Below are 25,481 nucleotides of genomic sequence, written 5' to 3' on the forward strand. Positions count from 1 at the left end.
TGGAGCAAGATGTGGGCATCTTTCCCTCCTGATGTGTAGGAAGGCATCCCATGGATGTCAGGTAGAAGATGTTCATGGTGCTCTTTGGCTAGCCTTTTGTTGGGATAAATGTATTCCTGGGATACACTGTGGTGCAGCCTGTGTTTGGCTGCTTTGTCCTGCACAGCCATGATAAAATCATTCATTGCAAATCTAGGATTTCTGTGAGATTCCCAGAAGCCTTCCATCTTGGGTGCTGCAGCCTCTCCTCTCTGCTCCTTATGCTGTCCTCACAGGTCTCACCCCACCTTCTCCCCTGCAAGGCCTTCACCTCTCCAACAGAAGCACTTTTCAAAATTAATTAGGGTGGTAGAAGCCAAAAGGAAAAGGGTCTATCATTTCTGATCCGTTACTAGCTAGGATCTCTAAGAGAGCAAAACTTTTTCCTTCTTACTCTGGGTATACAAGCTTCTTCCACCAGAGCTGAAGGCCTTTATGAGCTGTGATATCCAGCTGAGTGAATGCTGACGGTGGTTAATGGGGCAGGTAAGAGTTTATCTGCACCTATGGGATCCACCAATGCTGAGCTGACAAGTATGACAGCAGTGAAAGGAACCAAGAGTGGCTAAGCCTGCAGCAAAGGTCTTCAGAAGGGCCTTGTAGGATGCAGAGAGGTCCGTCATGTGGCCGTGGCTGAGCAGAGTGAATTGTCCACTTGAGCAAAGTGAAGTGTCTGGACCTTCAGCTCTTCAGGCTTCTCTGTATTCAGCAGGTAGTGATGACTGCTCACTCCACACTGCCTGAATGTCATTGCTGTGGGCTTGTTTGCTGAGAAGGTAAAGTGTTGGCTGGACTACTGGGCATAGGATCCCTGGAGTTATTTAATATTACTGAACAATTTCTACTTAACACTGCACAGTCACAAGGGTATTATGGATCCAGCTCTGCCATGAGACAGAGGGACTCAGGCTATGGCTGCCATTGGTGGATCTTGGTGCAGTAAGAAAAGCTCTGCTTCAGGGAAAAACTTCCAGGAAGAATTAAGTTTAGCAACTTCGCCCGTGGGCCTGTTTGCAATTCTTCCTTATAGATTGTTGTATTCTGGATCTGAAAGATGGCTCTGTTGGTAGGTAGCCGTCATCAGTCAGTCTCTAGGAAGTGATCCCAGAGCTGGATTAATGTGGTTTCATATTAATCTCCCCTTATGTCTGCTGCTGGCTCCCCACAGAGCTGGGGACACACCAAAAGCAGCTCCATCACTGTGCATGGGGGATGACCTCCTGTGATCTCATCTTTGACCACAGAGTTGAATTCTCTTGGTACAGCCGCAACAGAATGCCATGGACCACAGCTTCCCACCTCCAGGAGTAAAGTGTCTGTGGGGATGCAGGCAGTAGTAGGAGGAGCAATGGGACAGAAGGCAGTTGGAAAAACACAGCCTGGCAAAGAGCTGACTTTTTTTCATCCTTTAGTAGATAGCACAATTTGTGCAGCTGGCATGGGAGATCCTACCAGCTGCCTACAAGGGAATTTCCTGCCATAGTGTAGAAGCTATGACAGGCAGGTAAGTGCTTCTGCCTCTGCCTACGTATGGAAACTTAACCCAGGGACACCAGACACTTCATTTCAGCATGGAGTTTAGTGACAGGGAACCATCATTCTGATTATAACGTATCACACTTGAAAGCACAAGGTGCAATTCACAAGGCAAAAGATTTTTTTTTTCCCTCAGAAAATGTTAATTACATTGCCCTCATTAAATGCTAAACACATTGATCCACTGGAGCAGAGAGCACCATATGGTTATTCACGACAAAATACATCTCTGGAGCCCTGTTGCAACAGTGGGACCCTGCATGGAGATAGATGCGGTGAAGGAGTGTGGAGCTGAACAGACACGTGTGAAAGGCCAGGTGCTGCTCTGATTGTGCTGGAAGCTGAGTTTGTTCCCTACTAAAAGGGAGAGGGTTCAGAGGCAGGTGCAAACCCTGTGGCTCTGCTCAGCACCAACATGCTCACTCTGCAGAAAGCTGCCAGAGCTGCACTGGAGTTCAGTGGGCACATTGAGCCTCTGCAGACACGCCCGCTGGCTAGAGCAGCACCCATGCACGCACGCCAGCTGCCCCACTCTCTTATGGAATAATCAATGCAGCATTAGATAAAAACAGGTCCCGTCTTTCAGGAACAGAGTGGTGGCCTGTCTGGATTTTGCCGAGCATCCGCTGTTCCTGGATAGCGGCCAAGGAGTTGGTTGTCAGATCAGCTGTGCAGCGTTGCTCCTCCTGGTGCCGGCCCAGCTACAAGGCCTGCAATAATTGCTCTCAGGAACAGACTTTGCCCAGCTGGATTGAGAGCCCCATAACGTGACCTGTGGGGACTGTTCCTGTCTCCAAACCCCTCTTTACACCTGATAGATCAATGATTTGCTCAGTGGTTTTGCAAGCATGCACATTTGGCTGAATGTGTGCAAACCAGGGTTCACAGCAAAAAAACGGTGAACTGGCTGCCTGATTTTATCCTGACTGCTGGCTGTGAAGGTAGGACCTGGATCTGGCCACTTCAATTAGCTCCTGGTAGCTCCAGTTTACAGGCAAACTGGGTAATAAGTGCATGAAGAGTGTGGCAAGCAGTGCATCAAGTTGAAAGGCATGGAAGACTTCCGTATATTCTCATGGGTGTCAAAGCCACACACATTTGCTGCGTGTGCTGGTGTCAAGTCTCTCCTCCACACATTTGCTGAACTTCTTTGCCTTGTGCTCTGTCTTTAGGGTGTCATCAAGCCAACACATGAGCTTGGTGCTTCCTCAAAACTGATTCCCTACTGCTGCTGTAAAAATTCTTCCTGCTTTGTACCTTGAGGAACTATGCAGACCTGAATGAAAACATCTGCTTTTCTTTTGAGAATTGGATCAATACAGATGAAGACTAAGACCCTGAAGACACCTCATTTCTCAGTTTCTCTTTATTTTGTTGTGACTTTGTCTCCTAAATCCTTTGAATGCTGAAGAACCAAGTGACCTGGCTAGAAAATACCCTCAGGTTACCTCAGCCTGGCATTTTCTCTAGGAAGCAAAGCTCATTTAAAATGAAACCGCATTAGTCTTGGCAGGAAGCTTGAATTGTCACTGTCTCAAGGAAGCTCCATTAATTACTGTTCCCATTGCACTATGAAAGATCAAATGCTGTGGATCAGTTTTAATTGGCTATTGATTTCTTATGTTATTACCTACGGTTGTGCTGAGATGCCGTCAGACATACTGGATGCTTTTGATTATTCTTTCTGGCAGCTGGGATTTGAAAACAGCAGGCAGACACTTCCTGATCTGTAATAGATTGCCATGGTGTGCCAAAAAAATCGTTGGCTGGATGAATGGTCCTGCTTTGCCTCTCTTGTACTCCTGAGCTGCAGTGCAGTTGCTGTTGTGGAGGCAAATACCGTCAGGGACTGGCTGCCAGGGAAAGAGCGGGAAAAGCTTCAAAGAACACAAGGATTTAGTCCCCGTGGAAGTGCACTGCTGTCAGCACTGAGGCAGGGTGAGTCAGAGAGCAAGGACTGGTGGGCATGGACAAAGCAACAGTCCCCATCAGACAGTGATCCAAGGAGAGGCAGATTGGATTAGTTTTGCATTGCTGGGGATAAACCCCCCAGCATGCCAAGCTCAGGGACAGCCCTCTGTGAGCCCAAGCAGGACGGCACACACAGACCCTAACGGCGACAGCCCTGCACACACAGCCCACCCCAGGCCCTCCTGGGACGCACTTCTCCCTCGGAACTGATCTGGTGGTGCCTGAGCCTAGGCTGTGACATGTTCTCATCAGCTGGCAGAGTTCCTCCATGTTTAACAAGAGAAGGTTTCCTGTCCTACTGACACCAAATGACACCCTAATCTACAAATGCTGACTTTCCCTAATTGCACCTTGACAGAGAGAGAGGCAAACCCCTCCTTTCTCCTCCAAGGACTGTCATTTAATTAACAGGCAGGCATCTCTCAGGATTTACAGCCCAGCTCTTAGCTGCTACTCTCCCTACTCAGTAACTGAGGCCTACGAAGGCTCATTCCATTTATCTGTGCATTTCAATAACCTCATTTCTGCTAATCTCTATGCCAGCTTTCTGGATTTACCTCTCATGGACCGTGGAGAGAACAGTTAATCAAACGAACAGTCCCTGTTTCAATTCTCATTCCCTTCCTGGTTCTTGATCTTAAATCTTTGTGTTGTAGGTGGCTTCACAGCAGAGCAATACCTATGCTGGCACCATCACCAGGTTCTAGTTTAATCCAACTCTCATTATTTGTCCTACAGATGTGACCAGATATAGCACAGATGAAAGAAATCAGAATCAAAGATGTTGAGGCTGGCTGGATATCAAGAAGCATTTAATCGATTCCTCCTTTGTGAACTGGGATCATCTCTCTGCAACCTGTTCTTGACATATTTCCAACAGGTTCTTAAAAAAAAAATCCAGTACTGGAGGTTCCCACAAATCCCAAGCAATCCTTTCCAGTTCCTCCTGCCCTCCTGTTAGATGTCTGAGAGCAAGGGGGAGAACAATGTTGAAAGACCATCTTGCACATCTTGCCCAGATGGACATAGCTTCTGGTCCTTGGGGCCATACCATCTGTCCTGCTGGTCATGAGGAGCAGACTGGTTGCATTTTGGTTGCAGTTTTATTTCCATGGTGGGTGAATGGTGTCTGTCCCTTCCAATTGTTTTTGTGGAGCATGCTAGGATCTAGCAAAGGCCAAAGAAAAGGAGAGTCCTACTGAACATTAGTGGCTGAGGGTCAAAATCAGGGCCCCTGGATTTTGTTGCAGAGATCAATAGTGTCTGAGTTAACAGACGTATTTTGAGAGCTCAGCTTTGAGACACTCTGACTATTACAGATCAAGTACAGCTCAAGTGAAGGTAACAACAACAAAATGATCTGTACTTAGGGAGCTATACATACAAAGGAGCACTTGTGCCCTCTACTCTGACTCTACATTGGAAAGACCAGTTCTTCCATGAGATTACCCATTCAAATTGCCACAGATACCTCTATCTAGGCAAATTGCTACCTAAATCCCTTAATGACTTGGTAGAGAGGAGATCACACAAAACAGCTGTGCAGTTGCTGATGCAGGTGTGTATTCCCTGTTTGATGTTAGTCAGATCTCTGCAGATTTGGTGACTTCTCCAGCTTTGAGGCTCCACAGTGCCAGAGGAAGTGTTCTGCTGAGCACCTCCAGTGACAGGGTGTATAAACCGGCCTCCTGGACAAATGTCCCTGGCTACCCAGTGGACATGAGACATTCAAAGACAACTGAAGGAGCTCTGTTTCAGAACATCTGCTCTTTAGTAAGTACCTTGTCTTTCAAACCTCTGCTCCTCTGCCAGTGAAAGCAAAACGTGGGGGTCAAACTGGAGAAAGAAACAACTGGAATTAGTGTAGGACCTACAGTATAACCTTCTGCTAGCTAAGGCTGCCTGGCCTGTTACCAAACAATGTACAGACAATTTGTGTGTTATATTAGTTGGAAAAAACAACTGTGTGATCTGAGTGCACCTAATGTCCTGCCCTTTCCCCATGACTGAACATTTCATAGTTCCTAAATCTTTCCTACACACCCACAGGCTGGATAGCAAAAGGAGAAAAGGGCTGTACTGCAGAGGAGGAGACATTGGATTGCACAGACAGCACTCCAGTGTTTAAAGATCTGTTGTCACTGCAATTATCCATGAGAGGTTTTATCCTGAACTTGCAGAAGTGGAACTAAAACCCAGGGAGGAGTAACAAGAGGCTTCGGGCCATGCTGGCAGTCAGCAGCAGAACTTTCAATCTCCAAAGCTGGCTTTGCCCAGTTGTAATCAAAAGACCCTGCATGAAGCAGCCAGGTTTGGGAGAAGGATAAAGAGAGGGAGAATAGCTGATCCACAGTGAAGAACTCACTGCAAATCTTCTAGGGAGCTGGAATTGCTGCATCCATCACGGTTGCACAAAACTATAATGAATGAGGAATTAAATTCAGTTGTGGTGTTCATAGAATTACAGAATGGGTTGTGTTGGAAGGGACCCTAAAGATCATCTAGTTTCAACCCCTCTGCTGTGGGCAACGATATTTTCCACTACATCAGGTTGCTCAAAACTCCGTCCATCCTGGCCTTGAACATTTCCAGGGATGGGGCATCCACAAATTCTCTGGCAACCTGTTCCAGTGCCTCACCACCCCCACAGTAAAGAATTTCTTCCTAATATCTAATCTAAACCTACTCTCTTTCAAATTAAAGCCATTACCTCTGTCCTATCACTACATGCCCTTGTAAAAAGTCCCTCTTCATCTCTCTTGTAGGTCCTTTTATGTAATGGGAAGCTGGTTTTCCTGGAGCCTTCTCTTCTCCAGGCTGAACAACCCCAACAGTCTCAGACCTTCTTCATAGGAGAGTATTACTTTTGATGAATCACTTCCACTGGCCTGACCTGGCCTGGCCTCTCAATGGGACAGACTAGCCTTTTGGCTCAAGCTAGTGCAGCCCCCCAAAACCTGCAGGGCTAAAGAGAAGTCTCTCAGAGGAGAGACCTGACCACATGAACAGTCAGGGAGTCACAGATCCCCATGAAAATCTCATGTCACTAAGTTCAAACTGGGCAGAGGAAGAGGAGGAGGCAGGGAGGACAGTGAACACCCGACCTCAGCTAGCACTGCTCAGAGCTCCTTTCGTCTCCACTGCTGAGCAGGGAGCAGCAGCAGCTGGGACTGCAAAGAGCATAGATGTACTATACAAGCAAGTTTTACACCGTGGAGTGGCAGGGGCAGAGTGCTGGCACAGATGAACTTTTGTACAGAAATGGATACACAGGCTCACGTGGTCCAGAACATCGCTTCTCCTGGTTGAGTATGGGTGGGCTGCCTGGCAGCACAGGCAGACGTGCTGCACATAGCCCAAGTGGAGCCAGCTCTGGGTAGTTTCTGAGTGCTGGGCAAGAGAACCCACATACAGACATGTTAACTCACTGCATCTGTAATGCTTCCCACTGGCTTTTGAGTTTGTGGGAAAGCCAGCATGCCTGGCACCCCAGCTGTGCAGGGAAGAGCATGAGACAAGGGGCTGCCTCAAGTCACGACTCTGAAATTTTCCTGCAAATGGGATGGCTGCTTGTTCTTTGGCTGGAAAAAAGTCAAAGCTCCCAGCTTAGGGCATTAAGTTTAATAGTGACATTGGTGGAGATGCAAATGGGCTTATTTTCCCTCTGAGAAGGTGGAAAAGAGAAATAGAGGCCAGATCCTTAGAAAAATGAACAGAAAAATAAAAAAATGAACCTCAAATCTGAATCTGTCTTCCTGATTCCCCTTCAGTTCAAGACTGGCATGGTTTGTTCTCTGCTGTGTGGGAGGATTTAGCTATTGACAGATGAGCTAATCAGTTCCCCTCAGCTCTTGAAGCTTTATCAAAGCCAGTTAATCATGTTACTGATGTCTGCCCAGGCCAGAGCTCTCCACTTCTGTCCTCTGCCAACAAATGCACACCATACATGTGTAGGGATAACTTTTTTCCACTTTCAGTTCCACCAGCAAGAGGACATCACCAGTGGCTATTCAGCCAACATGTGGGTGCTGCCCATCTCTCTTTCAGCCCCTTTGCCACCACTTCTTCCTGGGGAGATGTGGTAGCTCCACCAGCATCTCATGAAGGAGCAGGATGATCTCTACAGGCCAAGCTCACCTCTCATTGCTAGCACAGTGGTGGCAACAGTGGGAGGAATTGTCCTCGGTTTTGGAAGGCCCAAGTCCCATGCTGGAAGGCTGCTGAAGCCAAGAGCCATTTGAAACCAGATACCAGGGTGTGCACTCCAGAATTCTGTCCCTGCCACTGGGTTTGTTTTACTTCTGTACCCAAATTTCACCAACTGCTGCTCTGTCCTGCTTCTCCTGAGGGCTGAACTGGTGGCTGTGATCCTTCCCTCTGGAATGGCTCCATCCACACACACACACACATTTCCACCAAGTCAAGAGGATTGCCTTTTCCCACTGACTTTTGGACGGCTCCTTCCACCTTTATACCAGTGATGGGAGGACCCAGACATGAAGAAGTCTCTGGTCCCGTTTTTGCTTCCTGTCAGGGTCACTTGAACTGATGTTACCTAGTGGCCTGTGCAGGTGGACACTGCTCAGGAGCACATTTGGAGGTTGCCGGTGTTCACCAGACTGTTTCAGTAACTGTTTCAGGTACTGGCAGCTGCGTTCCCCCATCCTGCAGAACTGCACTAGGGCTAAAGCCTGAGCTCCCAGGGAGACTTCTGGGGCCAGGCTGCCAGCATCTGCTCTCTCTCCGGGCATTTGCACTGTGAGTGACATGGCTTCATCCTCAGAGCTACTCTGTTCCAGTAACCTGACAAGTACCCCAGGCTGGTCCATGACCTGGTTGGAACCTGCAGCTCCAAGGTGGACCAAAGAAGGGGCTGCCACCTCTGCCTGGCAGAGAGAGTGGGTTGGAGAGCCAAGGAGCTGCATGTGGAGAGACCCTGCCATGCCCAACCACGGGGCAGTCCCTAAACTAGCTATTCCAGATAGAAAGGAGTTTCTCTAAAGCCTTATACTTCCCAGCTTCCCCCAGACCTCCCCAGCCACTTTTCGATCTGAGGTGAGATTTGTTTCTCTGTGGGTTCGCTGCAGGTCCCTCTGCCATCCCAGCCAAGGAGACACTCTGGGGCCACCCAGAGGAGGAGAGAGGACAGTGAAGAAGGTGCCATAAAAGCAAAGAGGAGGAAAAGCCATGGATGCTCAATCCAAGCCAAGCTGTATGGGCTGGCTCTCCATGCCATCTCCTGCTCCTCTCCACAGGTGAGCAAGTGGGCGCCCTTGGCTGCGCCGTGAGACACGATCACCCACCTATACAGACAATGTCCATGAAGCCGTACATTCCATAGCAGATCTGGAAGAGCAGGTCCTGGCGCTGCCATTTGGCTGAAGGACTGAAGGTCGACCAGATGAGCCACGAGATACTGGCAATGAGGAAGAGGGAACCCAGGATGGCCGCTGCTATCTGAACCTTCTCAATGACTGTCAGAGAGATGGCCTGCCACTGCAACAGGAGGCAACAGGGAGAGGGGACAAGAGGGAGGGAGGAAGGAAAAAAGATAAGACATTAGTTACTTGGGGCACGTCACTGTTTTACATCATTGTGGTGGTTTTGGAGATCTCAAAGAGCGCCTATAAGCATAAGTGCTTTTACCTGGTCCACATCTGGGATGGAGCATGGCATTTGTTCACCAGCACATGGCCCCGTGTTTCCTGACAGCACTGATTAAGAGGCGATGGAGAAGAATCCTGCATCTCACCAGTAAAGCATATAGATTTGAGCGAGGCATGACAGACAAGGGTGATACACCAAAAATAACATCCCCATGACAGTAGTTCTGTGATGGTGATCACAAACCAGGAAGTTCAGTTGCTTCCTCAAATAGAGGCCAGACAGCATCCTCAGCCAGGGCATCCTAGCACATAAGCATCTCAGAGAGCCAAGCTTTCTTTCAGAGGCCTCACATGAGCTGGCTCTGTGCCACTTAGTGAGATCTGGCAGGATCACAGCCCTAGGTAGGATCTTGCAGCGTCAATGCACATCCCACAGAACTAGCTGCAAACAACACAAGTTGCTCTGGTCAGGACACCCTGCCTTTAGGTGATGACAAATTCAGGCTGTATTCCAAGGTAAATGTCATTGCTTCTTCCTCAGAAGAAGAAAAAAATAGAAATAACTCCCCCAAATCCATTCACTATGTCAAATAGCTTTGTACAAGCTACATTATAAATATCCTAAGCCTGGACTCTGTCATCCAGCATAAAACCTCCTCACTCAGATTTACACTGCTGAGAAAACTGCCCTATAAAACCAAGAGCAGAAATTGGTGTCTTTAACAAGACTTGGGGACGTGGTCCATAGCCTCTCCTTCAAATCAAAAATCAAGCACGTAAACAGGCTGGGGAGAGACAGTCTCTCCTGGCATCCAAGTATATAGGCCACCTCTAGCTGTGAGATACATGCCCTTGAAATTGCAATGGGACTGGCAGAAGGATAAACAAAGACGGACTTCAGCCTCCTGCAGGTACAGAATATTCAGAGGAATTGAAAATGTTTAGCCTAGATTCTGCCCAAATCCAGTGTCCCCATGAAGTGTCAGCTCTTCTGAGACCTCAGTACCCTGCATGATTGTCAAACATATCCTAGGACAGCAGGGTCACCCATCAAGCTTGTCCCATCCTTCTGCAGGGTAAAAAGGAGTTCAGTTGCTGGGTTACTCTTTAATGCCCAGGTCAGTCAGGAATTAGGAATGTTTTTTGCAAGGTAGGGAGGACTTTGAACCCTGATTGAAGTGCAAGAAGGATAAGAGGTGGCTTGTCTGGTACAGGCATGCATGGCATTGCTACCAGTCCAAAGACCAGACCCCTGAACTGAATGCTCTTCTCTGAAAAGGGCTGGATTTGGAGAAGAACAGATGAGAGTTTCAGCCTGAGGCTGAGGTCTGCGGGCTGCAACTGGAAGGAGATTGCTCTGCCTCTGCCAGCCTTGCTCCTTGGCTTACATCCCGCAAGGGCAGACAGCCCTCAAATCGTCTATCATGGATGTGCAGCATCAGTGAGGTGGGTGGTACCAGCCATTTCGTAGTTGGCCACAGAATAAATGGCCATAGAGCTGCTGAACAGAGAGAGAGCTTGTTCCCTGCTGAAGCAGGACTGGGTTCAGCTAAACCCAATCCCCTCTCTGGGCTCACTAGCCCCAGTCCCCTTCCTATCATCTGCCCCAGCAGCTGGCCCAGCCAAAGGCAAACATCACATACTGGGGACACTCAATGATCCCTTCAACAGCCCATTCCCACTCTGCCACAGCCCAAACTGCTCCATGCCTCCACCAAATCCAGCCACACAAGTGGCCTCTTTGTGCCACTAAGATGTTGACGTAGTGAACAGACTCCCCTTAGGGCTGGAAGCTTGGTGGTAGCAGTCCCAATGGGTCAAGGCAGGGTGCATGAGTGCTGGAGGTCAAAGAAAGGCCACAGCTGTGCAACTCCTCTCTTGACATAAAAGAGAGCAAAGGCCACCTAGCACCCATTGCCCCCAAATTTGTTTTCTGAGGGTGGGATCAGCAGCTATGCCTTCCTCCCATCAGCTCTTCAGCTTTGTTCTCAACAGCACTATAAGCCAATGCAGGACAAATCTGCAGTGCCATCAGCTCAGAGCTCCAGGACTAAATGCATGTGCCAGGAAGGGAGCTTAGATATGTGTGTGGGGTTGCACTTTCACCACTGCAGCTTTCCCCAGACCTCATCTCCCTATCCAATAACTGGCTGATGCCGAGGGGAAGGGAGTGGAGGGAGCACAGGCTGGTGCTGCGTGCGAAGGCTTTCCTGCAGGTCCCTCACACTGACCCGCGTGCGCCTGTGCCAGCCAAATCATTCTGCATCATTTCTCTCTCTCGAGGAGGTAATGGACTGACTCCTCACCATCTGTCTGGCACACTGCAAGGCCTGTGGTGGCAACAGGTCCTTCCAAGGAAGCAATTAAAGACAGAAAAAGAAGAAGGAACTGCTAGAACAACTAGCAGCTATGTACAACCAACACCACTGTTTTGCAGAGAAAGGGAGGCTTAGGTGCAGTACTAAATACGCAGTCAAAGGGGATGGGACGTAGAGTGCAGAGAGTCACACCTGGGTGCAAACTTCAAACCCTGCTCCTCTCGGTTGGGAACAGAGAAGCTGGAGCAGCAGCAGGGACGCTGCCTGACACTGCTCAGCTGGCAGTGGCTGCCAGGAAGTTTGCTGTGGTGATAATGAAGAGGCTGGAGTCTGTCAGCCGTGCCAGGGGGCAGGAGGCTCTCCCCCTGCATCTGGCACTAAGTGACAGTGACACACACAGCGGCAGTCCTGACTCTGTTCAGGAGATGGCACTGGGGTGTGATTACCCTCTGGCAAGGAGGTAAATGGGTCAGCGCTGAACACTGGGGAAAATAACCAGCTTGCAGAAGAATTTAATATTTTCCAGGAAAAAAAAATAAAGTAATAAGTATTGTATTTCTTCTCTGGCAACCCCAAGAACTGTGATTTAGCGCCCCACATCTAGCATGAGCCACCAACAACCAGAGTAATTATTTCTCATCTTTTAATTCCATTTTGCTACACAACTTAGGGTATGAGGTTTTTGAACAGAGAGGAGAAAAGGGGTGAGACAGAAGATAAAGCCTTTTACCCAGTGAGTGCACACACAGAAGGGTCCAAGAGCTGTTCAGAGGTGGAATGTGCAGATGAATTCCAGCTGCAGGAGCTGGGCTTGATGTGTCCCTGCATTTCTGGCCTTGGGAGCCCACCTCAATCACAGCACTGCGCCTTTCAGATTTCATAACAGGCCTTAGAAAATCACCTCTTTTCTTAACCTCTCTCCACTGCCATTATGACCAGCAGATCAGGGATTTGGCAGGTGACCCTGTTAATCCTTGGGTCATCACTAGAGTTGCAAAGGAAGGTCTCAGCAACACTGCAGAGTCCCTTTACTGGTACATCTAAAACCCGCAAAGCTCTTTGTCTGAATGCCTGGCTGCATACACGACCCCCTCCCTCCAAATCTCCAGCTCAAATGTTCAAGCTGTAGCAAGATCATAGTGTCAAGCAATCCAACCTTGTGGGGATAGATCTAAAGATGAGCCCTTCTTCCTTTGGCTGATAATGACTGTTGAGTTCTCAGTAGCTACTGGGCTGCACTCAGGTTGTCAGTCAGGGATGTGACCTTTAGGCAGGTAGAAAGCTCTACAGATGCTCTGTCAGGGCAGAATGGGGCAGAACTAAGGACTTGGTGGTAACAGAAAGCTTTAAAGGCTTCTGCAGGATAACAGGAGCAGCTTTGTGAGCTCCAGGCTCTCAATGGCTTTAGAGCATGCCCATGCAGCTCTCTGTGATGGTTTGCCATCCACACTGGAAAAAGGGCTCCAACCCTCCGACCCATTCTGAAGAAGCTGTCTGGAGCTGTCTGTCTGTCCTCTGCTATCACCTCCCTTGGCCAGGTGCTTTGGCACACCACCCACATCTGCAGGTGCGATACACCACTCTCTCTCAGATCAATTTCCCCAAGTTTCTCCATTTTGCCCAAATTGCAAAGCTCTGCAGCCCAGATGCCTCAGAAACGGTTTCTTAGGAGTCCAGGTCTGACATTTGTGATGACCATAGCCAGGGGCCCAGTTGGGACCAGTGCCTGCCACTCATGTAACTCATTCTCTTGCACTTTCATAACCTACGTGTAGTACTTAGGACAAACCTGGTTCTCTGTTTGCTTCGGTGCTTCTGCTTGAAGGCTTGGAGTGAAAACCTGCAACTGCTAATGTAACACAGATGAATAATGTCATTAGTATAATATTTAAGGCTTGATCTGTATTTCTCTTTCTTTGACACCAGTAGTCTTCAAAGGTTCCCAAGCACCAGCACTGATAGATTCAAGGCAGCTATTGCCTGCATAAGATGTCTATGTCTTGCTGCAGCAGCTTGCAAAGAAGCCTTGTTTGCTGGAAAAGCCTTCCTACACTCCCCTGAGAGCTTCCCCATGCCTGCCTCAGGCAGTTCAGTTTATTTTTATTGCTGTATCTGACACGTCCCCTTAATACGTATCATTAACATCCTGAGCTGTGCTAGCCAGCAATTTAATTCTCAGACCCAGGGTCACAAGCAAAAACAGCTTTTTCCTAGAAGGTTGGAAAGGATCATTTCTAGCACTGCTTAGGTCTGGCTCTCCCCTTGCTGCTGTCCCAAGGCCCTGGCCATCCTCCTCAATTATCTTTTGGCTTTTCTTTTTATAAATTCACCAAGCAAAGTTATGCCACCTCTGTAGCATAGCCTCCCTGCTGTACACTTACAGATGCTGTGGCTTATTCAGATACTAGAAAGGCAACAGGGAGGAGGGAGGGTCCAGTAGAGCCATGTAATGGAAACGTGCAGTGATGAAAACCCCTCTCTTCCATGTGCCAGAGCATTTGGTAAGACTAAGCATCGATATCCTAGAAAGTTCCCATTATAATGCACAGGCCAGGAAGTCTCTCTTGCAATGATGGCACCCACTGCTTGCAAGCTACAGCTGAAGCTCTGCAGGGACCAGGCAAAGCTCACACTCAGCACAACCAATTCAGCAGGATGGGACAGCCAGGAGACATCAGTAAACTTGCCTCAAGCTTTTTAGCTCAGGATCTCAGGCTGAGGTTCAAGCACCCTGTGACCTCAGGGTGAGTGAAGTTCAAACACTCTGTGAACGCAGATGTGAGTGTCCTGATGAGGAGGCCATATAAGAGCACTCATCAGCTCTTAACAGTGCACCACCACAGACAAAATAGAGCCAGAAGAGACCGGATCCCAACCCCAGCACTGGATAACTGAGAATCTTTGGAGCTGAAACAGCCCACAACACAGGAAGAGTCAGTGATACCAACTGTAAATCAGTTGAACTCTCCAAGACTGCAGACAGTTGTAGGTCTGGGAAGGTTGGTTCAAACAGATTTTCTATTTGCTAAATAGAAGAAAATAGAGCATCAGAGTGGATGTGGCTCAGGAGCAACTACAAAGGACCTGTATAGATTAAATACACTGCAGAGCCACTCCATGGCAGATACCTGTTCCACTATGTATCAGCACCAGGGTGCAGGCAGTACTATCATGTGCTTCTAAAAACCTGTGTCTTCAGGGTCTTTTTAAAATCATGGGCTTTGCACAACTACTGTGCAATATCGGAGAGGAGCATTTAAAGCCTCCACGCCCATGACTCCTGTCTTGGTGACTGGAAGACTGGAGAGCAAGAAAATGGATGGATGGATGGACAAAAGCTCTGAATCTTCTGGTTGCTCACAGCTGGTGGGATATTTTTGCTCATTTTCTGTTTGACTGCTGCTTGGCAGGACACCTGCCATGTTGTCTAACAACTTTAATCCCCCAGTCTCAGCAGGTCAGCAGTGTTGCTGCTTTAAGACCTTTGCTCTTAAATGCCTGCAGTCCAGGGAGAGGGGATGGAGTGGGTTAATTTATAGAGAGTAATTCTGCCAAAATACCAGACTAGAGGTCTCTCTCTGGTATGAAACATCATAATAGCCCGGAGGCTGGAAGGAGTCTGTGTTAATTATGCAGGAACCCGGCTGTAACTTCTCTGCCCACACCATGGGTCTCCACACACATTTGGCCCATGCTGTGCTCCTAAGCACTCCAAAAAATGTGCAGATATCAAAATGGGCAGAGAAACATGCAGATCCTGGGAATATGTGGGTGTTGGATGTGCTGCTCTTCTCAGACCAACTGGACAGGCTTCAGGGAGCCCTGGACCTGCCAGCTGCCTGGGTTTGGCGTTCCAGCAGTCTATCAGATGAGAGGACACAGGAGATAGGTAGGTCATGTTGTTGATTAGAATCCAGGCAGGCTCACATCATCACCCAAACAGTATTCATTTGACAAGGAGGTGAGGTTTGTGGTCCTTGCCTGTATTATGGTTGATCTGGAATAAACAGATGACCACGGCTTCTTACAGCATTTCTGCTCCAAAAACTGTGTTTGAGAAATTCAGACATTTCTAGTAAGAATAAAGCTGGGCAGAAGTTCCAGCAGACCCTGAGAAGAAAGGTTAGGGACTTTGAGGCTTTACTTAGAGATATGCTTGTATGTCCAGCTGGCCCATGTTATGCACGTGTAGGGTGAAGACTAAGCAGAAAGGATGCTCTTCTCACCTGCACATGCTGTGACATGTTGTTACAGGACACAGTGTCAGGGCATTGCAGCTCCTGTGTCCTCTCTGCCTCCCTTTCCTGGCATCTCACCAGATGGTGAGAGCCACTGAGGAACAAGGCATGCGTAGTGATGGGTTATGAGGGGCCCAAGCCTTCAGTCCTCATGGGAAGCCCAGGCCTGGTGGATCAGCCACTTTTCACAGCATTTTGGAAACTAGTGCTAGTGTAGCATCTGTTTCCCAGCAGTGCCTTTGTGCTGGCACCAGACAGGCATCCAGGCACACAGCTGTAACTCTACACACGCTGCATTTAATCTGAACCAAGAGGCTTTTCACTCCAGTTGCTTCTTCCCACCCTTCAAATCTCCCAGTGCTTCTGCGAGAAGTGCTGTGAAGTCTAAGTCAGCAACATGAAGGTCCAAGCTGGGATCTGTACAGTCCTCTGGAACCTTTGCTCTCCAGAGCTGAGCTCTCTAACTCAGTTGTTCCTGCCACTCAGTTTTTGCGTTCATGGCAAAGGCCAGCAGATCAGGCCACTTTCTGACAGGGGAGCCCAGAAAGAGCAATGCTTTGCACAGGCTCTGAAACATGTATGTGGGATGTGAGTTTGTCTGTGAACAGCTCCAACAAATTTTAGCTGAGTGAGGAATGGGAAGAAAGTCACTGACCTACTTCTCTAAACAACCTGAAAGTGCAGAGCATTTGGAGGTCATTAATTAAAGGAAGTGCTGGCAACACACACGCTCCCAAATCTGCACCCACAAACCTTCAGTGCTGCTCAACATCACATCCTCGACTTGAGACATAGGAAGCATTAGGGCAGTCAAGGAGCAGCTTTTCAGAAATAAACAAATGCTGCTTGGTCCACATCCCTCCTCCTGTGTTTCAATCTGTTCTGAGTTACTAGGGCCAAAAAATTGAAACAGTCTGGGTCTGAGGCTTGGGATTAAACTACTGATATCTCCAAACCAGGGCTCACGGAAAATTCAGTCAGAAGCTGTAGGGACTCTCAGAGACCACGCAGGCTTTTTCCTTTCCAACAGCAAATCTTACCCATGATGCTCTCCTAATTTCCCTATTTCATTTAAGTCTGAAATCCTAAAGGGTTGTCCCTCTTTCTTCACTGTGGTTAGTGACCTCAGGCCTGGAGAAAGACACACAGAGGCCACAGTTTGAAGGAGAGAGCAGGAGTTTGCATTCCTCCTCAACCCTGTACAACCAGGGACCATCACTAGCACAGTCCTTGCCTCCTGGTAGAGAATGACCTGCAGAGAGCCAGGAACTGTACAGACCGACATCCCTACAGACATCACCCTGGTCTCTAAACCACTGTAATGTCTTTCCAGTCCAGATGATGCTGATTAAGCAGTAGTGCCTGGATGTGATGTGCTTCCTTACCTCTGAGGCATTAATGGTGCTCAGCAAAGGCATGCAACAATTAATCCATCTTCAGGTGTTGCTCCCGCAATAAACCAATAGCTATTAAGGATAACTTATCCCACTTTTAATAGTCACACAGTTTTACCCTTCTGAATCTTGATTTTAAATTACCAGTCTGCAGTGGGGCCTATTAAACCACAATGCTTTTGAACTCAGAAGAGAAAGAAGGTGGGTCCTTGGATGACTTTCACAGCCACTTACGTCAAGATGTGCTTTACCTGTTGTGCGCACATCTCCAAAAGCCCACCAAGAATAAGGCTTGGAGAGATCAGAGTATCAGAGTCAATACCCCTTGTGCCATGCCACAATCATGGGAGAGCAGTAAAGTGAAAAAGGTGGCAAGAGGAGAATTGTAAGAACCCTCCATCTGCCTCCTCCATCCTTCATGCCAGCAGAGAGGAGTCTCAGCAGGAGGAGATCAAGGTTGATGGAACAACTATAGACAAGTAGAGTCTCATCATACCCTTCTGTCACTGTCACAGACTGTGTCCTCTGTTGCAGTAAATCCCATAATGGCTCTGCCCCTGGAGACAGGGGTCTCCAGTGGATGAACACATTTGAATGGCTATGGGGGTTACAGCACTATCGTGGTCACACTGGAATTTTCAACAAAAACCAAGTGAATGTAAGAATTGCCAAGTACAAAAAAAGCTGATTCCTGAAGGATTCCCCTGGAACCACTGAGCAGAATATGGGGCCTCTTTGAACCAGCCCCCGACGACCCTTTCTAAATGCCTCAGACATATGAATCCCTGTGCACAGGGAAGGAAAACCCACACAGGTAAAATCCACTTGCTCCCAGAAACAAAAACTGAAACAAGAATAAATAGACTTTGAAATGTCTCTAGTACCTTTACCTGCAGAGGGTTCTTTGTGCTTATGGCAATGACGTGATACTTGTAGTAACACAGCTCACAGCTCCAGCAGCCTCTCTCGCTAATCCATTTGATCAGACATGGCTGGTGCGTGCACTTCACCGATCCATCGCATCGACACGGGCTCAGCAACTCCCCCTGAAAGAGAGAGACAGCATCAGCAAGGCTCCCCTCCTCCCCTCATCTCACAAGCATGGCACAGCACAGCACGAGGTGGCACAGCATGGCCCGGCAGAAGTTCCATCATCCACCAATTTGATCTTTGTTCCTTTTTACCTGGTTTGGCTTAGGCAATCATGCTGCCTCCATTCATTTTCCCTCTAATAATGCTTGGCTGATGTGAACAGAGATTGACAGGGATGTAATGGTCTCAAATACTTGGGTCTTACGTTTTTTTGTGGGAAGAGATAGCTGGGTAGATGAGAAGTGCCTAATCACCACTGAAGGAAAAGCTAAATGAACACAACTCTTACTAGGCACTAGAGGACCCACACTAGACCACAACCAGCGAACACAGCTCTGCTGGCAACTGGATATCACTGGTACACTGCTCAGGTTTCTGTTTCTCTGCTACCTGTTTTATAAAGTGAGGTTGGTGGTGGGTATAACTGTGAGACAGCCTCTGCTGCAGACTGGAGTCCCACTCAGCCCAGGGCGGCTTCCTCAAAGCCAGGCAGGCAGGAGGGCGAGCACAGATGTGGCAGCCCTTGGAATTTCTGTGCAGGCTGGCTTGTGCCAGCTGTGGAGGTGCTGTTCCTCCCTGGGAGCTGGCTTGAGCCCAGTGCCATGCAGTAATTCCCAGGACTTGGCAAGCAGTGGGCATTTGCGGTGTTAGACACAAGACTCTCCTTCCCAGTGCTCCCAGACATGGAGGGACAAACCTGACCATGGGTGGCAGGTGTGTGCCTGGGGTCCAGGTTTTTGCATACTCATAGTCCATCAAGGAAAAGGTCCTCAAATTTCACTTCCCTCTCTGTCCACTTCCTCCAGGCAGTCATACCAATGCATAGCCTACAGGGCTGGCTCTTTGCACCCTAGGAACAAGCAAGATGGAGAACAAATTGTGTCCTGGATTGTGACAGAGATATTTATGAGCAGTGGCCAAAACACTGAACCTCCTGGCTTGCTCACTTTTTTCTGGCATAGCTTTAAATAAGGTATCCAGGAAAACCCAGTATTATTCTGATCCATCTGCTATTTTCCTGTTCCCCATGGGACTAAATTCCTCTCTGCACACAAGCTCAGGATCTCATTTTACAGTTTTTTGCCATCACTTTATTTAGGGAAGGACAGAGCCATTACATTTTAGTCCTCAACTCTTAGTGTTTAAAAGCCACAGTAGAGCCCCCAATAGTGTATTTAGCTGTGCTTCAAGATTTAAAAGCTTTTAGAGGCAGAATAATACCTATGGGACAGGGAAGGCTGGCATCATACTTTCAGTGTTGGGGAGATGATATTTGCTCTTACACCCACAGATTAGCCCCATCATTATCACTGATGGAGCACTGGGACAACTGACCCTGGATTTGGACACTGGTGGATATGGTAAAAGACACCCATTCCAACTGCCTCGGATTAGGAAACAGATCCTGCTCTTGCTAACCCTGGTGGGAAACTACCTCAGCTTCCAGGTCACTACATCAGGTCTCAGGACTTGAGGAACTGAGCGCCACACCGGGCAAAGCGATACCCCTTTTTATGAAACCTAATGCAAACATGTTAATTGTTTCATTTGTTTCAGCTAGGTGACCTAGAAATGTCATCTTCTATGAAATTTTAGCAAAACCGTAAATAACTGCTTATGTTACAAAACCAGCCTCAGCTCTACTTGGTTCTTGTTTTCATTACACACTGGAGGGGACGCAAAGGAGGGTTGCAGGGCCCATGAACCTTTTTCACCTGGGAGGGGGGAACAGGACAAACCAGAAGAAGGGAAGCAGAGAAGGATTAGATGGGAGAAAGGAGCACGTGGGAAGGACCATTTGGCATTCAAACTCCCCATGTGAGGTCCAATTTGAGGGCTCGGTTCAGCTGTGCATGTTTTTGACCTTTGATGAGACTGGGATCTTGTTGGAACAGCACAAGTGTGGTAAGGAGCCAGCATTGGCACATACTGCCACACAGGATGCAAAAGGGAAAGGATCAGAGCTTAGCACAGCTACTCTGATTCCCAGCTTGCCAACCTCTTCCACACCAAGAACTAGCCTCATACAAGGACCTCTGCTCTGTGTCTCTGGTCTACCCTTCTCATCTCAGACCCTGGTGCCTTATTTTCTCAACAGCTTCATTCCTCAGCATACAAGTGCATCCCCAGCAACAAGGAGGTAGAGCAGAAACCTCCCAGCTCTGCAGCATCCCTGCCTTTCTTTCCACCTCGCTGCACAGCAGGGTCTCCTGCAGGGCTCAAAGTGGTTAAGTGCGGGACCTGGGTTTTGTCTAACGAGCAGCTGGAGGCATCGGTGATGGAGGATCAGGAACAGAGCAGAATGGAGCAGGAACTAAGAGCAACAACCTCCAGGCAAAGGCAGAGGAGAAAAACTGTAGCTGCAGCCTGGACTCAAGTTAAGTCCTTCTTCTTGGGCTCTGTAATAACTGATCTATGAAATCTGAGCTTATCTCTTCAGAGTCAAGAGATGTTCATAGACATCCTACACTTCCACGGGCACCCAGTCCCTCTTCCCTAACTGGGATGCTCCAACCTAGACAGTCCTGCCAGCTCCTGTAACCTCAGGACTCAACTGTGGAGATGAATCCCCCAGTTACTTCATTTTTGCAAATCCAGCAAAAACTCTATTTATCACATTTTCTCCAGCCGTGTGAAATATTATATCCTTGCATGTGGTGCACAGCTATTTTTGCATACTGTGAAGCCCAATTCTGTCCACAGCAGGAATTTGTAAAACACTGCCACATGCACACACGCGCACATGCACTCCTGTACCAGCAGAAAAACAAACACCAGGGGCATATTAAAGGAATAAATCCTTTGTACAGCAAAGGAGAAGGAGTCTCATTGCTGGCTGTACAGAGAGCTCAGGAACAGACCATCGGCTGTGATACACAGGAAGGATTCACTGCCCAGAGAGTTCTGCTGCTAAAAGCTACATGAACATAAAAGCAAGCCTAAAGTGAGATGCAGATCACAGCAATCAGAGATGGAAATTAAATCCCCATGCCTGTTTCTGCAGGTTTGTAGAAGATGGTTCTGCATAACACATTCTCCAGTGCTCAAACAGCAGCATTCCCACCAATTCCCTTTGGGGACTGCTCTCCAAAGACCCTTTGAAGGGTCTATTTCCTATTTCACAACACTTATTTTTGCAATTTTGCTTTGTAGAGTTACATCTCATCACTGGGATGAGCCTAAGCAGCATTTCTTCTTTATCAGCAACTAGTGGAGAAATGCTCCCCAGCTGCAAGCTTCCTCCTCAGCTTGCTCAGTACCATCTTGTTCTTCTGAAACAAGCAAGTGCGCTTTGGGTTTAGGGCACCTGACTTTTTTTTTCTGCTGTTGTCTAAGTCTAAATTAGAAAAAAAAACAGAGTTAAGAAAAAGTGAAGGGTGGTCTGGCTTCAGCCATAACCATCTCAACATATGCAGGAAATACTCTTCCCTATGTATTTCTCTTCCCTACCTCTGGGGAGAGTAATATATTAAGCAATTATTTATAATATTGTTTCCTATTTCTGGCTTTAATGGGAGCTCATCTCTAGGAGCAGCAAGTGCAAGGCCGGGCTGAACTGGCTTTACCCTGAGGAGGACAGTACTGCTGGAGATGAACCAGGAGTGCAGGTCTGTTCCAGCTTTATCCTCTCCTTCTGAATTCCCAATCTGTACCCATTGCAGTACATCAAAGTGGTTAATGATTATCTGGCCATTGCTATTTTAAGCCTACTGGGAGGAGTGCTGAGAAAGGATGGAAAAAAAATTATCGCCAGTGCGTGCTTCTGGTGCTCAGTATATCCAGGGGAAAAATAACCACGCCAGGAGCAGCATCACCCCTGTGGAGTGCTGGTGGCAGTGTTTCACCTGGCCATTTTATTTGTCATTTCTCAGTGCTGGGAGACCATCCACACATTGCTACCACAGCTGCAGCTGCTCACCCACCAGCAGGCAGACATGGGAGGTGTTTCTTGGGCCTGGTCTTTTAACTGCAATTAAGTATAGCAAGTTTGCCCACCCAGTCTGCTTTAAACACAGCAAGGCTGGGGACAATGGTGTAACCAGGCCAGGATGTGGCCTTCTGGGCTGGCCCAGCTCCAGCTGTGCTAACCTACGTCTGCAGCCTGGGTTGCTCCTAAGCACCAGCTCAGCTGGAAACAGCCCAGTTATCAACATCCTGCTACCACAACCATTAAAGCAAACATTTTGAAAGTCAGTGCAAGCTGTACAGAAAACCAAGATAGCTGACGGTGATCTTAAGACCTGTAGTTTTTCTTCAACAGCTTAGGTGTGTAAAGTAGCATGAACATCACCCACAGGACCAGTGCCCTGGACAGGTCAATGAGGAGATGCTGAAGGAGTTGTCCATATGACAAGGGCTACCATCTCTCTCTCTGTGTGTGCACATGCAGCTACTCCTGCTCACAGATCTTCACACACGGACCTGACTGCTAGCATTTATCTGAGTTTGTCTTGTTTGGAAAAGGAAACCAGGAATATTTAATTTCAGGTCTTCAGCTGTGTCTCCTAAATATACTTAAATCTTCACATTGAATTTAAATGCAATGGGAAGTTTTATTATGGCAAATAAATGCCAAATGATTTCTATATTAGGAACATAATTACTGACAAATTAAGTCCGATGGCAAAGAGAAACCCATTTTTTTCAGAGCTGGTAAACTTCAATAAACATCTACTAATGATCACTCTGTCTTCACACACAGTTACAAGAGCTGCCCTTCCATCCTTTGAAATTAAACATGTATGTTACTACCACCAGCTCAAATGCTTCCCGTGAGTACCCTCATGAGTGCAAGCACTGTGCCAACCAGCAACAGACAACGAGGGACTTGAAATAGGTATCTACGTGTATGTGTGTGTGTGTATGTATATATACGTGTATATGTGTATATATATATATATATAATGAAATTCTCCAGCACTGGGGGAGATTGATGCAGAGTGTGAACCCGGAGAAGAGCAGACTTAGGTCTCCTGTAGTGTCAGGACATCACAGGACATGGTTATGTTTGGGGCTCTGTGGCAGGGTGGCATCTCCCCAGGCCCCTCAGCAGAGCTGGGTGCCGATCCCAATCTCCATTTTGGCAGCAATTGGCTGAGAGACTTTTCTTGACTCACCTGGGGGGATCCCCTGACAGGACAGCACCCTAAAACCTGGAGAACCAACACGAAAATCTATGTGAGTAATTATAAAAAGAAATCATCCAGACTCTGCCACCTCTGTGACCAGGACTGTCTCATCCCACAGCAACCCTGCAAGACTGGGCATCCCTGTGGCATGCAGAGGTAGCGCTGTCCCATTGCAGGCAAGACCTGTGTGCCCTGTGGTGCAATGAGTATCTCTACCCCAGCAGCAAGAGAAAATGAACTCCCTTAAAGGACTGAAGAAAAATCCAGCTCTGGACAATTCTTTGTGTTGCTCAGATGTGGCATTAAGCCTGTGGCTACCTGGTTGCAATCTTTGGTGTGGGCTCTTGGCCTGGCAGCTCCCTGGGGAAGGACCACATCTCTGCAGGGCTCAGCTCGGTAGAGGTGTGGGTTGCCCTCTGGGGCTCCTCATCCCTATGGCAGTATGAGTGAGCAGCCACAGCTGGACACCTCAGGCTGGGGGCTCTGAGATGGGTGTAGGGGGCACAGCTCTGCTTTTTCATGGTTTTCTGCAATTTTAATGATATTAGCTGTTCTGGCAGCCCTGCGAATGGGGCACTTATCTCTGATAGGGCGATGAGAACTCTAGCAACAAAACGCAGGCATCTCCCTGCCTACAAGCTGGGTGCAAGCAGATAGGCATCTCAGCTTTAATGCACCCAGCAAAACCATCACACACCCCTTCAGGACCATCAAGAGTATTTTGGTGATGTCTGGAAATGTGGGTGCTGGTCAGGAGAGGGATATATCTCACACGGTCCTGAGCTGAAACCCAATGTTTGTTCCAGAGCGAGTCCTGTCTGAAAAGCCATCATGTCTGCAGAGCTCCCAGTTCTCCAAACACAGCACAAATTGCCTTTCTGCCCACGGAGGCTGCTGCTGCAGCACCTGTGAGGAGTGCCGAGGCTGCCACACTACTCGGGCTCTTTCTGCACCTCTCTGATGAAAACATGAAAGGTTGCAGCCAGAGCTGCGAGGAGGGCAGGGTGGGACCTGCCTTGCAGCCTCCTGCTGGAAAACTCATCCTACTGCTACAACAAGAGACATGACTTCCCAGCTGAGCAGCTGATCCTCACAGCCTTTGGCTTTACCATGGACAAAGGAAATTTTAAGTTATCTCTGTTACTTCCCGTCTGCAGTGTTTTGTGCCTGTCACCACTGCTAAGACAGACAATGACAGGGGTGGCAGCTCAGAATTTGGGAGTGGGATGGAGAAGTGGGAAGGGAGACTCCTTTTTCCAAGCATTACTGTTCCCCTTGGGGACTCTGTCACTGCAAAGCTGAGGGACCATCACCTCATCTGGCTGCTCATCAGGGCAGCAGTGAAGCTTGCCCATGTTTTAAGTCAATCAACGTTTTTTCGGTTCAAGCAGATGACTCAAGAGTCTCAGCTGCGTTGGAGGCAAGCAGAGGGTGAAACTCCTGTGCTCTCATGCCCCACAACAGTGCAGGGATTTGGGGGAGAGGCATATGACTGATCCCATCCCAGGGCTGTGCCCTGGTCAGCAGAGAACAGGAAAGTCCCAAAAGAGCCCTGAGCTGCACCATGACGTTGGTTGCCCTCTTTATCAAATTGCCCTGCTCCTACTCTGACACCTCTGAGCAGGGTGTTCAAAAGCAAGACTCCTCACAGCTCTGTCCATGTGCCCCCGTGGGATCCCCACTGCTTATGAACACGATGGGTGCCATGTCAGAAAAGCCTGAGAGCAACCTCCGCATTCCACCTTTCCCACAGTGTAAGCAATGGTGCCACAGACTCAGCTGGGCAGGAGCAAGGATGGATTTCCTCTGCACACAGATCAGCTCTCAGCTCCGCCAGGGAGCAGAAAAAATGGCTTCTTTTCCTCCCTTAATTGCTAAAACCTTAAAGAGTTCTGCAGGGCAGGAAGGCGGGTGAGAGAAATGAAGACAAGGAACAAAACTCATGAAGAAAAGAAGAAGGAGGAAGAGGCTTGAGAAGTCCTTGGTGCAGAAAGCCCAGCACATTAGAGAGTGGTGGCTCTGGCTCACTCAAACAGGAACCTTGGCCGTGGTGACTCATCCTTGGAGCAGTCTGGAGTGGTGGCTCTGCTGCATGGCTTTGCCCTCACTCCTTCCCTGATTTCCAGGGGAAGGTGATTGAACGCAGCTCCACTGAGCT

General features: G+C 48.3%; 1 protein-coding gene across 4 annotated transcripts in view; it reads right to left on the bottom strand.

Annotated features, from left to right (window-relative positions):
• Nucleotides 1–25,481, bottom strand: part of MARCHF4 (membrane associated ring-CH-type finger 4) — a 102,171-nt gene that overhangs the window by 13,397 nt on the left and 63,293 nt on the right. For 3 of the 4 annotated variants that reach the window (XM_027734793.2, XM_027734792.2, XM_027734791.2), the window contains 2 exons: nt 17,987–18,148; nt 8,850–9,042 (listed from right to left, as the gene is read on the bottom strand). In XM_027734793.2, coding sequence (XP_027590594.1) covers nt 8,850–9,042; nt 17,987–18,148 — 355 coding nt within the window. The remainder of the gene's footprint in view (nt 1–8,849; nt 9,043–17,986; nt 18,149–25,481) is intronic. The other variant, XM_027734794.2, reaches the window with a different exon arrangement.

The sequence above is a fragment of the Pipra filicauda genome, unplaced genomic scaffold (genome assembly GCF_003945595.2).
Source record: "Pipra filicauda isolate LSUMZ 115617 unplaced genomic scaffold, ASM394559v2 scaffold218_size1660888_pilon, whole genome shotgun sequence".
In the NCBI taxonomy this organism is placed as follows: Eukaryota; Metazoa; Chordata; class Aves; order Passeriformes; family Pipridae; genus Pipra; species Pipra filicauda.